Genomic DNA, 16,737 nt, shown 5'->3' on the forward strand with positions numbered 1-16,737 from the left:
TTGTGGAGTAGTCTTACCACTAAATATCTTTCTTCTAAGTCATGTGCATATTTAAAATGACGAAACCTTTCTTTTCAAAGGAATTTTATTAACTAGTGAATACTATATTGTATGGCTTGTTTATTCTTTTTGTTTTACTCAAATATATCTCTGCTCAGTAACCAAATATCTGGTAAGATGGTACAGCCCCTGAATGGGAAAAAGTTATCTTTATGCCCTTTGTCCACTTTCATCACTACAAATTTCACAAAATAACTCTCCAACTTTGTTGTTTTTACAAACCATTTTTTTTTCTGTTAGCCTACTATTACCCATGAGGAGAAGGATGCTCACCTTGAAAATAGAGTAGAATTTTAGGGAAAGGGATTGCTGACCGTACATTTACAAGCCATCTTTTAGGAAATGACCCTTTCAACCCAGATATTCATATGCCCTACCCAAATTAAGGTTTTAGGTGTAATCCAGGATTTGGCAAATGAAGCTGAAAGACGCTTCTCAGAACACTTACAAGTGAAGGCAATATTAATAGTTTTACTATCACAAAATACCCCATATCTTACCCCCCCAATTCTGTACATCACAAAAAATCTCAATAAAAATTCTGTATGTGTATGTGTGGGGATAGTTCTGCCCCAATCTTTTTTTTTGTGTGTGTTTGTTTTGAAAAAGAGAGAAATAGAGAAAGTCCAAATAAGCTAGAGCAGAGTGAGAGGAGAGACTCCCAAGCAGGCTCCTCACTGTCAGCACAGAACTGGATTCCATTAACCATGAGATCATGACCTGAGCCAAAGTCAGACACTCAACGGACTGAGTCACTTAAGTGACAGGGCACCCCAGGAGCCCCAGTTCTGTCCCATATTTATATATATATATATATATATTATAAATTATGTATATAACATATAATATAGTAATATATTTTATATATATATCTATATGTATCTAGTGTTTTATAAATAATTATAAATAACTAGTGTTTATTTTTGAGAGAGAGACAGAGCACCAGCTGGGGAGGGGCAGAAAGGGAGACACAAATTTGAAGCAGGCTTCAGGCTCCCAGATGTCAGCATGGAGTCTGACACCGGGCTAGAACCCACGAACTATGAGATCATGACCTGAGATCATCACTTGAGCCAAAGTCAGATGCTTAACCCACTGAGCCCCTCAGGCACCCCTGCCCCAATCTTAATGTGTAGATATAGAAAAGGTTTTTTCTTCATTTCCATTGCATTCCAAATTTAAAAGCATAGTCCCTGCTGTCATGAAACTAGTTGCTGGTAGAGAAAACCTTGACTTCTGGTCCAGTCTGTGGTGGGACTTCTGATTCTGGTCCACTCTCAGTAGAATTGGCAACCACTCTTCTTGAATTGTGTTTGTTATCATTAAAAAATTGTTCTAATATACAGTATTCATTTAGAATCTAAAAGAACTGCGATTTTCCAATTTGAGCGCGTACTGGATCACCTAGAATGGTGTGGGTGCCTGTCAAAAATTAAGATTCCTCCAAATTATCGATTTTAAGAGGGTCTGGGGGTGGGGCCAGCGATCTTCGCATTCACCAGTTCGGCAAGCCCAGGGTGATAATTGTTTACCGTTGCTACAGCACCAAGGCTTTAATAGCCGTAATCTCGGACCTCCCCCCCCCCCCCCCCCATTCAACCTCCTGTCACCTTCAAACCAGCCGCGCCAGGTACAGGGTGACGCCAACACCGTCTCCCTGTCGGAACCGGGCCTGAGCGCCGCATCATAGCAGGTTCCGCTACCCACATGGTCGCCAGGGGCAACCATAAGGTCGACTCAGTAGGTCAAAATAAATGTGTGACGAATGCCTGGACCGAAGCTGGCAAAGGTCTAATCACTCATTTTTAAGTTTAAATCTAAAAATAATATTTAAAAAAAGCAACTCCACCCCCAGCCCTCCTCTAAAAGGCAGATTCGCGTCCGGAGGTGAACACGAGGGGCGGTACTTCCGGGTCAGGTGGACCGGCTGCCTTGACCTTCCTTGCCGCTCAGCCATTTTGTCCCAGTCAGTCCGGAGGCTGCGGCTGCAGAGGAACCACCCTAAATAGAGCTACAAAGATGCTGTCCGTGCGCGTCGCCGCGGCCGTGGCCCGCGCCCTGCCTAGGCGGGCCGGGCTGGTGAGTGCGGGCAACCGGCGGGAGGGAGGTGGCCCGGCAGGTGGCTGGTGGTGTGCTGACTCGAGAGCTCTTTCTGCAAGGAGGGTGAGGGGCTGGCGGGCGCCGCCATCTTGCACTGTTGGCTGCTCGGGCTGGGCAGGGAGGAGGCACAAGGGCCTGTTGCTAGCCATCCGTGCCGGACGGTGCAGAGCGGTGCAGGGGAGGTGCTGACCTCGATGCTGTCCAGAGATAGGGTCTCGGGGAGGGTTCCCGACTTCAGCTGAGTACTGCCCGAGAGGGGCCTTGGGTGAAGGTCAGTGTTGGAGCTCTAGCTCCGATGCCTGCTCTGAAACGGCGAGGCTTGTCTCCGCTGATTCTTAGGGACTGTGCCACTGAAGGTCAGAGCACTGTTGCTATGTCTCGTTGAAGCGGTTTAAGGAAGCCTGACATTGTATGAAGGTCAGCGGGCCCCGGCATTTCACCTCTGCCCGGAGGTCGGTTCAGGGGAAAGCAATAAATGAAGGTGCCTTTCTGAATACTTCAATAGGCGATCTCTTAGTGATGAATTTTGAAACAGTAGCGAAACACAGCGCAAATGTGCATTTCATGTGGCAGATACCGTGACAGCAGTGATAGCAGCGAATCCTAAATTGCCTCAGGTAGAAAGACTGCTTTGTGTTGTGGTACTTTGACATGTTTTAAGATTTCGTCCTTGAGGAATCGTTAGACAGTGATTGAGAACTCAAGTAAGATAGAACATAGGTTAGAAAATGCCTGTGAAGGTCAATGCCCTCCCTTCATTACTTATCGCCCTTGAAGTTAAGGCTTGCATTTACTTATTTTTTCCATGTTAAACATAATCTCAGTTTCAAAGGTGAAAGAAACATATTTTGTTGTCATAATGGAACTGGCATCAAAGAGCATTTTTAACGGATTTCATCTGGTCCTAGAGAAAGTAGTAGATTTAGAATTGCCAGTGACCAAAATTAGGGCATTACAACTTGAAGGAGAAGGAGGGGGTCCAGATTGCTATAGGCTTTGTCAAAGGCAGGAAAAAAAGAGTAGACAGCCATACTTAGTTTCTAATCAAACTCTAACATTTACAACTCAATTTTTGTTTGTTTGTTGTTTTTTTTTAAGTAAAATAGGATATGTTATTGATATTTGCCCCTTTTGGAAAGCAATTTATCTTACTGAGAATTTTCACAATTCAACTGAAATATATCTAAAGATGAAGTAATAGCAACTGGTGCCTTTAAAGGAAAAGATAATTTAGTAACTGTTGCTTTTAAAAATAGGCCGTTACTATTTTTTTAAAAGTAGGCTCCATGCCCAATTTGGGACTTGAATTCACGACCCTGAGATTAAGAATCACGTGCTCAACCGAGTCAGCCAGATGCCCCTAGACTGCATGACTGCATTTTTAAAATTTGCTTTTTATAGAGTACTTATAGCATTGCCAGGAGCTGCATAATAGATTTTCTCATATATTAAAAGCTACTTTGTTATATGATTAATAGTCTTCCAATTTTAAGCAAAATATTTTGATATAATTAATATTTTCACTGATAACGTGATCAGAGTAAGCCAACATTTGTTTAAGCTTGCCAGTTTTATAAAAGCTTTTTTTTTAATCATATTTTTAAAAATGTTTATGTGTTAGGTCTCCAAAAATGCTTTGGGATCATCCTTCATTGCTGCAAGGAACCTCCATGCCTCTAACACACGTCTCCAGAAGACTGGTAAGTCAGTATTTCTAAGTGTACATACCCCACAGTTACTGTCTTGTCAATAAGTGAAAAAATAAGTTACATAGGTAACATAACTGTTGGGGTTTTTTATTTTCATCTGTTAATTTTTTCTTTCAAATTTAGTTACCACAAATCCCAGATTCTTAGCCCATAATGTGCCATTTAGCCCTATCTTGGTAGGTTTTCTTGTTCTAGTGAAATATTTTATCATGTTACTAGCTCTTTCCTTTTTTTTTGTTTTCTTTTTTCATTTATTTAAAAAGATATTTTAGAGCATGTGTAGGAGCAGGGGAAAGGGGCAGAGAGAGAGAGAATCTTAAGCAGTCCCCATACTCAGTGCGGAGCCTGCTGCGGTGCTCAGTCCCACAGCCCTGGGATCATGACTTCAGCTGAAAACAAGAGTCCCAATGCTCAACTGACTGAGCCACCCAGGCACCCCTACAACTTTTTTTTTCTCTGATACAATATCCCTTGGATGGAAACAGAAAGTACACATATCAGGTGCTAGGCATCCGTTCTGAACTATGAAAGATTTCTTTTTCTTCTCCAAAAAAAAAATTAGAAAAAAGTAAGCAGTTTTTACCTTTGTTTTTTGACGGTGATAGCTGCTAATCTATATATGGCAATCTAAATTTACACATTGCAAATAGGATACAGAAGTAGGGAGGTGAGCATAGGAAGATGCTGTAGGTTAGGGAATTCCTTTGGAGATGTGATTGGAGCTTTTGAACTAAAAATTAAGTAAGTGAATCCATAGGGGCACCTGGGTGGCTCAGTAGGTTAAACATTTGACTTTGGCTCAGGTCATGATCTCACAGTTCGTGAGTTCAACCACATGTTGGGCTCTGTGCTGACAGCTCAGAGCCTGGAGCCTGCTTCAGATTCTGTGTTTCCCTCTCTCTGCCCCTCTCCAGCTTGCTCGCTCGCTCGCTCTCTCAAAAATAAATAAACATTTAAAAAAAAAAAAAAAGTGAATCTGTAAATCTCCCACATGCTAAGATGAAGAATAGTATTTGCATGTTTTTAAAAAGAAAGATAATTATACTTTGTTAACAGTTGCTTTTAAAAAATAGATTGTATTTTTAAACTTCCTATAGAGTTTAGCCAAAAAGTCTGGTTTCAACATAGATACAGATTCTTAATCACTTGGATTTGTTTTTATAGTAATGGTAGGTGCTAAGCTTTTTCGAATAGAGCCAAGTATATTATATTACATCTTAGAGTAATTTGGTTATTGTGATTACAAAACTATAGTTTTTACATTGTTGAGCAAGTGGGTTTTAAAATCTTGAGACCAGGCTATTTTTGCAATGGAATTTTCCTCTCAATAGGCACTGCCGAAGTGTCCTCTATCCTTGAAGAACGCATTCTTGGAGCTGATACCTCTGTTGACCTTGAGGAGACCGGGCGTGTCCTAAGCATTGGTGATGGTATTGCCCGTGTACATGGGCTGAGAAATGTTCAGGCAGAAGAAATGGTGGAGTTTTCTTCAGGTTTAAAGGTAAATTATAAAATGAGATTTTGGTGGTTTAGGATTGGTCTCTGAGTTATTCATTAGTAATTCAGAGATTGTGCTAGTGTTTTTTTGTTTAACTTTGAATCTCAACTTGTTCACTGTTTTAGTGATTATCATAGGTTGTGAAAAGAATAAACTTAAGTGTTTTAGTTACCAAAGTTTTTACTCTAAGGATTGATGTATATATCAGTTGTAGCCACTAGTGCTAAAATATATATTGAGTAAATGTTCATCTGGATTCTAAGAATGGTATACTCTTTGCAATCATTAACGTCATCTTATACAAAAGCATTAGATAACTTTAAATTCATTTCTGGTGGAAAGTTGAAAGTCATTGAGTTTGTATTTCTAGTAAGAGTAAATGTATTATTGTTGAGGTAGGGTAGTGTAGTTATCAGAAGCTCTCTGATAGAAATCTACTTTCCATTAGGTTGAACCTAGTTGTTTTCTGAGGAAAGCAGAGTGTGATATGGGTGGACCCGGGGGAGTAGGATTACCCACACATGGGAGAAGACAGTCTTGGTCCTCTGGGTAGTGTCCAGTGTGGAAAAAGAGCCTTGATGTGGAAGAATAATTACAAAGCCAAAAGTTTTATCCAGGGTGTTAGACTTTGGCTAAAAATATAATCTCCCATATCTTCAGTGTATGTGTATTAACATAGTTTTGAAAGTTGAGGTGAAATTAATGAACTCTGAGTTTCTGTTTAGCTTTTAAGATCTAAGAGTTTAGTAATGCCTAATAGAACTTTCTGCAATGATGGAAATACTGTGTCTTTGCTGTAAATGTAGTAACTGTTACATATGTGAGGCTGTCAAGAGTGTAAAATGTGGAGTTTCTCACAGAGAGAGTAGGTGATGTATAGGGATGTGTTAGAGAGAAAAGTAAGTTTCTCTGACTTTGTAAGATGGTGTTAATTCAAATTTTAAATAGCCACATGTGATTAGTGACTGCTGTATTGAACATCTTAAGATTTAGACTAAAGATTTTGTACATCCAGTGGTATTCCATGATATTCCTCTGTATTTGTTCCAAGTACTTCTACAAAGCTTTCATTACTGACCAGACTCTGTTCCTGGAATAACCTTTTTCCTTAGTAATGATCAGGGACCTAAAAATCTTACCATTTTGAAATAAGGTTATAATGAGGAGAGATGACCCATCATTGTTACATTATGGCATTTTGTTCTTGTTTGAGTAGCTTTTAATTTCACTGTCTACTAACCTGATGAGTTCTCAGTAGGTAATTCTTTAAATTGCGTATGGAACTTCTCACAGATAAAAAGATGTAAATTAACTGTGTCTTAAAATTTCGGGTTGATGATTTTATTTCATACTGATCACCCAGTTCAAAAGCCATAGACAAAAGAAATGCAGTGAAATAAGCTTAACCTGTTGAGGTTTTTTTTTTTTTTTTTTTGCTTCTTTTAGTTCTTTGAGGATGTGATAAAGGAGCATGTTGGGCTTATCGTAATGCAGTTTTGACCAAAGAAGGGTGTTGGAAAAATACTTGGGTAAACCAGATCTAAAGGACAAGACTTTTTTTTTTTTTTTTTTTTTTTTTAACTAGGTATTTTCATAATATGTAGTGTTAACGTATGGGGAACACGTAAAGTTTTGTCGGTGTTTGATTGTGTGTTTTGTGTAGGGTATGTCTCTGAACTTGGAACCTGACAATGTTGGTGTTGTCGTGTTTGGCAATGATAAACTGATTAAAGAAGGAGATATTGTGAAGAGAACAGGAGCCATTGTGGATGTTCCAGTTGGTGAGGAGCTGTTGGGCCGTGTCGTAGATGCCCTTGGTAATGCCATTGATGGAAAGGTACGTTTAACATTTATTAGATGTGATTGTAGCCTCTAACAGACATCAAAACTGATTGTTCTGGGGACACTTTTTATTGTTTACCAGGGTCCAATTGGTTCCAAGACCCGTAGGCGAGTTGGCCTGAAAGCCCCTGGGATCATTCCTCGAATTTCTGTGCGTGAGCCAATGCAGACTGGCATTAAGGCTGTGGATAGCTTGGTGCCAATTGGTCGTGGTCAGCGTGAGCTGATTATCGGTGACCGTCAGACTGGGTAAAGCTTGTTAAAAGTTTTAACTAAAATATGCTTGTGGAAAGATTACTTTTCAGGCTTGGAATGGTAAATGCTTTGGATATAATAGGGAGAATGGAATGCGATGAGCATTAGCAGTAGTACTTTTAAGTTGAGAAAACTTTTGAAGTATTTACTAAGATTCATGTTTACTTTCTCTTTTTAAAGCAAAACCTCAATTGCTATTGACACAATCATTAACCAGAAACGTTTCAATGATGGAACTGATGAAAAGAAGAAGCTATACTGTATCTACGTTGCTATTGGTCAGAAGAGGTCCACTGTTGCCCAGTTGGTGAAGAGACTTACAGATGCAGGTATTAAAGAACTTTAGTCCTGGGGCCAGTCCAACTGGCTGGCTCAGTTAGTTGGTAGAGCATGTGACTGTTGATCTCAGGGTTGTGAGTTTGAGCCCCACGTTGGAGGTAGAGTTTGCTTATAAGAAAAGAAGTTGTTCAATCTTATTATTGTTTGGTGGGAGTCCTATTGTTGCTAATCTTAGGATAGCTTCTACTGAATGAAGACTGGTTTTAATTACTCCCTAATGAATTGAAATTTCTCATGTAATTCAATAAGTAAAAACAAGTGAAAATAGTGTAAAACAATGATACATCTTAAGGTTTTTGTCAGTTTTTTTAAAGTAGGTGCCATTTAGAAGTTCTGGCTAATCTGACTTTGATAGATGACTTAGTGAAGCACTTAATTCTTATTATAGTAGTCTCTAAAATCAAAACGTTAATAATCTTGTAAAACTGAAAATTTATCTTCTTCCCAGATGCCATGAAGTACACCATCGTGGTTTCAGCTACTGCTTCTGATGCTGCTCCGCTTCAGTACCTGGCTCCTTATTCTGGCTGTTCCATGGGAGAGTATTTTCGGGATAATGGCAAACATGCTCTGATCATCTATGACGACTTATCCAAACAGGTCAGAGTATATATATTTTTAGAATCTGCGTGTTTGCACCACAATGGAAGGTGACAAATTTAGCTTTTAATAACTAAACTTCGTAACCCTTTTCTATACTCTAGGCTGTTGCTTATCGTCAGATGTCTCTGCTGCTCCGCCGACCCCCTGGTCGTGAGGCCTATCCTGGTGATGTGTTCTACCTACACTCTCGTCTGCTAGAAAGAGCGGCGAAAATGAACGATTCTTTTGGCGGTGGCTCCTTGACTGCTTTACCAGTCATAGAAACACAAGCTGGTGATGTGTCTGCTTACATTCCAACAAATGTCATTTCCATCACTGACGGACAGGTATTTTATGCTTAAAAGATGTAAAAGCTTTGGATGACTTCGAGGCATTGGTTGAGGCTGGTGTTTATGAACCGATCTGTTAAATGCCTTTTACTTTTTATTGTGGACAATTTCAAATATATAGAAAAGTAAGGAGAAGGGTATAATGAACCCCACATCTCTCTCACCCATTTCAATTCGTGGTATAGTGGACCTCATTTTTGCTTCTTTTATAGCCACTACTATTTTCCGTGTTAGGTAGTTTTGAAGCAAATCTCAGAGGTCCTATCACTTTATCTGCATATATTTTAATATAAATTCATAATCTGTTTTTTTTTTCGTCTCACATCTTTTAATCTTACCAACAGAATATGTACTTTGATATGGGCTGTGAAAGATTGGAGGGACTCTTTACTATGAGAAGACAGCATTCTTCTTTGGAGATGTTGGGTTTCAGTTTTTTAAAAAAAAATTTTTTTTTTTTAATGTTTTTATTTATTTTTGAGACAGAGACAGAGCATGAGCAGGGGAGGGGCAGAGAGAGAGGGAGACACAGAATCCGAAGCAAGCTCCAGGCTCTGAGCTGTCAGCATAGAGCCTGACGCGGGGCTCAAACTCATGGACTGTGAGATCATGACCTGAGCCGAAGTCGGACGCTCAACCGACTGAGCCACCCGGGTGCCCCGGGTTTCAGTTTTTTGACTTAACTTTGAAAATACTTGATTTCTTTAAGCTCATTATCATGTGTATTCTCTGTATGATGTAGATCTTCTTGGAAACAGAATTGTTCTACAAAGGTATCCGCCCTGCCATTAACGTTGGTTTGTCTGTGTCCCGTGTCGGATCTGCTGCTCAAACCAGGGCCATGAAGCAGGTAATTTGCATCAGTTTGTCAAGGAGATGGGGTGTCTTTAGTTTAAAATCACAATGTATTTGTTCTTTGTCAATGAAGTTAAGTATTTTGTATTTCATGACTTAACCTTTTCTGTATTTCAGGTGGCAGGTACCATGAAGCTGGAATTGGCTCAGTATCGTGAGGTTGCTGCTTTTGCCCAGTTCGGTTCTGACCTTGACGCTGCCACGCAACAACTCTTGAGTCGTGGCGTGCGATTGACTGAGTTGCTGAAGCAAGGACAGTATTGTAAGTTGTTCTTTCATGTCATCAAGTTCCTACTGTGTGTTAGGGCCTGGAAATATCATACAGCTCCCTACGTAAGCTACGATACATACTGTTACCTTTCATTAAAGATGGAGTGTTTTGAATTTTTTTTTTTTAATGTTTATTTATTTTTGAGAAGAGGGAGACAGCATGAGCGGGGGAGGAGAGAGAAAGAGGGAGACACAGAATCTGAAACAGGCTCCAGGCTCTGAGCTGTCAGCACAGAGCCTGACGCGGGGCCCGAACTCGTGGACCATGAGATCATGACCTGAGCTGAAGTCAGATGCTTAACTGACTGAGCCACCCAGGTGCCCCAAGATGGAGTGTTTTGAATGTGATCGATGCCTCTTGTACTTGTATTGCAGGTATTGTCATTATCTGAAGGAAAACTTACTAAAATATACTTACTACTTTCGAGAGTTAAAATCTATCAGATCCCTTCCTCTGCCCCTTTCCGTGTTGGCTTTGAGAGAATGGAATTGGGCAGATTTAAAAGAATGTTAGTATGTGTTTACCTTGCTATAAAATGTCAGCAACTTATTTATATCTCAAACAGTATAAATACTGCCAGATGATAAACCGTGCTTATGGAATATGCCCAAAGATAACACTTAAAGGCTTGCAAATATAAGGAAAAAAGTTTTTCCTGGGGACAGAAGTGGGAAAGAGTATTAATGTGGGGTTTCTCATAGAGAATGTGAGAGCAGGTGATATGGAGGAGACATGTTCATAATTGGAAGAAAAGGTAAGTTTCTCTGACTTTGTTAATATGGCATTTATTTGAGCAACTCACTTGGCATTGTTTTGTTTGTTTGCAGCTCCCATGGCTATTGAAGAACAAGTGGCTGTTATTTATGCTGGTGTGAGAGGGTATCTTGATAAATTGGAGCCTAGCAAGATCACAAAGTTTGAGCATGCTTTCTTGGCTCATGTTATCAGCCAGCACCAAGCTCTGTTGGGCAACATCAGGTATGAACACAATCGGTAGCCTCTTTTTTATAATTTTTAAGATACAAAGTCTTGATAAAATTCTTTTGAATTTTGTAGTTAGTCATTGAATTTTTGTTTAGGTCTGAACTGATGGACTGTTTTTCATTTCCGAATAGGACTGATGGAAAGATCTCAGAACAGTCAGATGCAAAGCTGAAAGAGATTGTGACAAATTTCTTGGCTGGATTTGAAGCTTAAACTCCCTGTGGATTCACATCAAATACCAGTTTGGTTTTGTCATTGTTTATTCTAGTAATCAGTTCCATTTGTAAAAGGATTACTGTCATACTCCAGATGTACAGAAATTACGTTAAAAATAAAGGTTCCGTATTGCTTGGTGGTTTTCTGTAGTTTGAACGATTCTTTTAAAAGAACTGAAATTAATTAGAGGTATTAGTAAGCATGCTTTAGCTAATTTACTTGAATGTTATTCAAATTAGCAGGCCTAGATTATTCAAGACTGATCTCTTTGCAAGATTCTAGAGTGCTTTGTGATTGATTAAAGAAGAATTCATAAACTAGGTAACTGGATATGTAGCAGAGTTCACATGTGGTAATGTTGAAGAGCCTCGCTGGCTTGTCTGCCAAGAAGACTGACCTATATAAAAATATACTGTAGGCAAGAAAAGAACAGGACAACTAAAATTCTCAAGGAAGTAAAACTGGTAAGTGAGGTCTGAAAGATTGGGACAAAGTGAGAAAGAACATATTAATGAATAGAATTAGGAACATTTGTTAATATCTTCTCATTGTTAATTTTCTTTAACATATCTTTTATAGGCAGTGGTTTATAATTATAACCAAGTTGGTCAGTTTTTATGGTATTTTTGGTCTTAAGAAATTTTTACCTTATAGTCTACAAAGATAAATTACATATTTTACTAAGAGTTTTAAAGATTTACTTTTGTTATCTAAGAGCTTAGTCCACTTACTAGAGTTCTTCAGAGAAATACAGCAATTAGGATGTGTATAGAAAGATTGTAGGGGCTGGCAAGTTTGAAAGGGCAGGTGGATAGGGCTGGAGACTCCCGGAAGAGTTGTGTTTAGAAGCAGAATTCCTTCTTAGTGGACCTCAGGTTCTCTAAAGGCCTTCCAAATGGATGACACCCATCCATGTTATGGAAAGTAAGCTTTTTTTTTTTTTTTTTTAAAGTAATCTTTATTCAGAGTATTTTCAGATGTTAATCATGTCTAAAAAATACTTCCACAGCAATTAGACTGGTTTGACCATAAACTAGATACCATAGCTTAGCCAAGTTGACACAGAAGATTGACTCATTGTTGCACCTGGCTGGCTCAAGTTGGTAAAGCATGAGATCTCAGGGTTGTGAGTTCAGTCTCCACATTAGGTATAGAGCTTACTTAAATAAATTAAAACGGGTTCCTGGGTGGCTCAGTCGGTTAAGTGTCCAAATCTTGATTTTGGCTCAGGTCATGATCTGATCTCATGGTGAGTTTGAGCCCTGCAACCAGGCTCTGTGCTGGCAGTAAGGAGACTGCTTGGGATTCTCTCTCTCCTTGCTCTCTGCCCCTCCCCTGTGCTCTTTCTAAATAAATAGTAAACATTTTAAAAAGGTAGGAATGCAAGCTGGTGCAGCCACTCTGGAAAACAGTGTGGAGGTTCCTCAAAAACCTAAAAATAGAGCTACCCTACAACCCAGCAATTGCACTACTAGGCATTTATCCAAGGGATACAGGTGTGCTGTTTCGAAGGGGCACATGCACCCCAATGTTTATAGCAGCACTATCAACAATAGGCAAAGTATGGAAAGAGCCCAAATGTCCATCGTTGGATGAGTGGATAAAGATGTGGTGTGTGTGTGTATACACACGTATATACACACACACATATATGTGTGTATACACATGTATATACATATACACATACACAATGGAGTATTACTTGGCAATCAAAAAGAATGAAATCTTGCCATTTGCAACTATGTGGATGGAACTGGAGGGAATTAGGCTAAGTGAAATTAGTGAAAGACAAAAATCCTATGACTTCACTCATATGAGGACTTTAAGAGATGAACATAAGGGAAGGGAAACAAAAATAATATAAAAACGGAGGGGGACAAAACAGAAGAGACTCCTAAATATGAAGAACAAACAGGGTCACTGGAGGGGGTGTGGGAGGGTGATAGGCTAAATGGGTAAGGGGCATTAAGGAATCTACTGAAATCATTGCACTATATGCTAACTAATTTGGATGTAAATTTAAAAAAATAAAAAGGGCGCCTAGGTGGCTCGGTTGATTTGAATGTCTGACTCTTGATTTCGGCTCGGTTGTGATACCAAGGTTGTGGGATTGATCCCCGCATCAGGCTCTGTGCTGAACATAGAGCCTGCTTGGGATTCTCTCTCAAAGTTAAAATTTTTTTTTTCCATATTCGTATCCAATTTTTAAGCTCCATTTATTAAATGAGCCCTCCATGTAACCTGCTGTGATACCGGTGTTATATTTAAGTTTCACCCATGCCTGGGTCTTTCTGGGCTCCTCATTTTTAAATTGTTAACAGGTATATAATTTAAAGAATCAAAAAGTCAAGACAGTTGTTTATGAGAAAAGGAAATCCCTTGTTTGCCTATCCCCAACCTCTACAAAGGCAACTGATTCCTTTTTTTTTTTTAATGTTTATTTTGAGAAAGAGTGCACAAGTCGGGGAGTGACGGAGAGAATCCCAAGCAGGTTCCGTGCTGTCAGCGCAGAGTCTGATGTGGGGCTCAAACTCAGGAACCGGAAGATCATGACCTGGGCCGAAACAGTCGGACACTTAACTGACAGCCATCCAGGCGCCCCCAAAGGCAACTAATTCCTATTCAGTTATTTTGTCAGCTCCGTATTGCAATGGTGCCACTTCCTGATTTGTACATTATGTGTGTAATCTGTTGATTTCACCCAACGGGTAAGAATTTTGCATGTGCACACAACTGCTATACTACACCATAAATCTATTTAACTATGATCACAATATGAACAGATGATGATTTGGGTTAAAGAGAAATGCTGCTCATAGGACTTCTTTATGATCTGCTTAAACCTGAAATGGTTTTTTGTTTGTGTTTTTTGCAGTGACATGAACAATTTATTTTTTAAGTTTTGTTTTTTTAAATTACATCCAAATTAGCATATAGTGCAACAATGATTTCAGGAGTAGATTTCTTAATGCCCCTTACCCATTTAGCCCATCCCCCCCCACACCCCCTGCAGTAACCCTCTGTTTGTTCTCCATATGTAAGAGTCTCTTATGTTTTGTCCCCCTCCCTGTTTTTATATTATTTTTGTTTCCCTTCCCTTATGTTCATCTGTTTTGTCTCTTAAAGTCCTCAAATGAATGAAGTCATATGATATTTGTCTTTCTCTGACTAATTTCACTTAGCATAATACTTTCCCGTTCCATCCACGTAGTTGCAAATAGCAAGATTTCATTCTTTTTGATTGCCAAGTAATACTCCATTGCATATATCTACCATATCTTATCCATTCATCCATTGATGGGCATTTGGGCTCTTTCCATACTTTGGCTATTGTTGATAGTGCTGCTATAAACATTGGGGTGCATATGTCCCTTCGAAACAGCACACCTGTATCCCTTGGATAAATGCCTAGTAGTGCAATTGCTGGGTTGTAGGGTAGTTCTATTTTTAGTTTTTTGAGGAACCTCCATACTGTTTTCTAGAGTGGCTGCACCAGCTTGCATTCCCAAGAATCGTTATTTTTTTTAAGTTTATTTTGAGAGCGAGTGGGGAGAGGCAGAGAGAATCCCATGCAGGCTCTGTGTCCCGACAGGACTGATCTCCCGAGCTGTGAGATCAAGACCTGAGCCAAAATCAGGAATCGGACGCTTAACTGAGACACCCAGGTGCCCCAAGTCAGAATATTTTAAAGCATGTCTGGTTTACTTGGTCTAATAAAAGGACAAACCATATCTAACAAGTACACCCTATGAGAAGAATTTTTGTGAATGGTCCTCTGGATTTTAGTTTCTACTATCCACTAGCTGTAGTGATTTGGTAAGTCATTTATTCATCTGGATTAAGAATTGTAGAAGAGTGGTGCCTGGCTGGCCCAGTCGTTGGAGCATGTGGCTCTTGATCTCAGGGTCGTGAGTTTGAGCCTAACATTGGGTGTAGAGATTACTTTACTTACTTTAGTTTACTTACTTTAGATTTACTTTAAAGAGGTAATGGTTTGGGGGAAAAAATTGTGCTGGAAGATGGCAAGAGTTTCCCTAAAGCTGTAAAGCCTCCCTGATAGTTTTGCTGACCTAGAGCCCAACACAGTCTATTGCAACAGTGAACCAGGAGAAACCAATTCTGAGATAACAAATGTTATTTTTTTATTAGTCACTCAGAGGTAAGCAGGTTGGGAGACCACAGGCATGGCGCTGTTCTCACCAGATGTGCCTAGCCTAAGTACCCAATGGCCCTGCTGTGAGGCAGCCAAAAGGCTGCCATAAAATGAGTTTTTGTACAGCTTATCATCTGAGAAAGGCACTTGACCTTTGAAATGTGAGGTTTTATAGCTTTCAGATAGGTATTTTAAAATCTATTTGAGGATTATTAAGTCTAGCTCTGCAGAAGGCCTCTAATGTCTCAGCTCTGTAATCTATGTAAGAATATTAAGATAGGCATATCCTAAATAAAATAGTGCTTAGTTTAGCTATTTATTTATTACTCAACTATGAGATGAGCACTAAAGGATACAAAATGAGTGACATAGAAGGACCCTCTAACTTTCCTAGGATAGGGAGGAAGACCAAAGACATTTGTTGTAATGACTTTATAATGCTGTGCAATTACTGTAGTGACCAGAACAAAGTACTATTTGAATTGAAAAATCCATATCTATTGACAGAAGTGAAAAAGAGTTCATGGGAGAATTGGCCTTTGGCAAGAGGTAGACTTTTTTTTTTAATTTTTAAAAATATTTATTAAATGTTAATATTAAATATTTATTATGTTATATAATATATAATATAACTATATATGTAATTATATGTTTATATATTATATATGTAAATATATAATATATAAATATGTATATATAATTATAATATGTAACGTATAATATATTAAATATTATATTAAATATTTTAATAAAATTACATATTAAATATTTTAAATATTTATTCATTTCTGACAGAGAGAGAGTGCGAGCAGGGGAGAGGCAGAGAGAGAGGGAGACACAGAATCTGAAACAGGCTTCAGGCTCTGACCTGTCAGCACAGAGCCCGATGTGGGGCTTGAACTCACGAACTGAGATTATGACCTGAGTCGAAGTCGGACGCTCAACCAGCTGAGCCACCCAGGTGCCCCAGAGGTAGACTTTTTAATTATGAAAATACTCAGTCCTAAGGAAAAGTTGGAAGAATAATACAAGCAACACTCTTTTACTATCCATCAATATATGCCACATGTTAATATTCTGATGCATTTGCTTTATTTTTCTGGGGAACTATTTGAGAGTAAGTTGTAAGCATCCTGACATTTCTGACACTTTATCTAAAAAATTTCAGCATCTGTGCCCTAAGAATAAAGACCTGCAACTCATCTGCATAACAGAAGGGGCTTGTTTTTCCAAACATCTTTCACCTTGCTAGTGAGTTTTCTCCCTTTTGTGTCCTCAGCCCCTCCTCCTTTCTTTAGGTCACATAAGCTTCATGTTGCCTCTTTGGAATTCCATGTCTGTGTGATTCCCCATACATATGCCTATTTAAATTTGATTTTTTCCTCTTTTTTAAAGAAATAGGGGTGCCTGGGTGGCTCAGTCCATTAAGTGTCCAACTTTTGATTTTGGCTTAGGTCACAATCTGACCATGAGTTCAAGGCCTGCATCAGGCTCCATGCTGGCAGTATGCAGCCTGCTTTGGA

General features: G+C 39.2%; 1 protein-coding gene across 1 annotated transcript; it reads left to right on the forward strand.

Annotated features, from left to right (window-relative positions):
* Positions 1–2,033: 2,033 nt before the first annotated feature.
* ATP5F1A (ATP synthase F1 subunit alpha) lies at positions 2,034–11,200 on the forward strand. Its single transcript, XM_047086331.1, has 12 exons — positions 2,034–2,139; positions 3,782–3,860; positions 5,201–5,370; positions 7,031–7,204; positions 7,292–7,458; positions 7,645–7,793; positions 8,252–8,403; positions 8,508–8,732; positions 9,478–9,585; positions 9,708–9,852; positions 10,689–10,839; positions 10,977–11,200. The coding sequence occupies exons 1-12, from the start codon at positions 2,080–2,082 to the stop codon at positions 11,056–11,058; spliced, it is 1,662 nt and encodes a 553-aa protein (XP_046942287.1). The 5' UTR covers positions 2,034–2,079; the 3' UTR covers positions 11,059–11,200.
* Positions 11,201–16,737: the final 5,537 nt, after the last annotated feature.

This window comes from Lynx rufus, unplaced genomic scaffold (assembly GCF_022079265.1).
Source record: "Lynx rufus isolate CCGP_SWC_20201006 ecotype Redwood Valley unplaced genomic scaffold, mLynRuf1.p SCAF_20, whole genome shotgun sequence".
NCBI classification, from domain to species: Eukaryota; Metazoa; Chordata; class Mammalia; order Carnivora; family Felidae; genus Lynx; species Lynx rufus.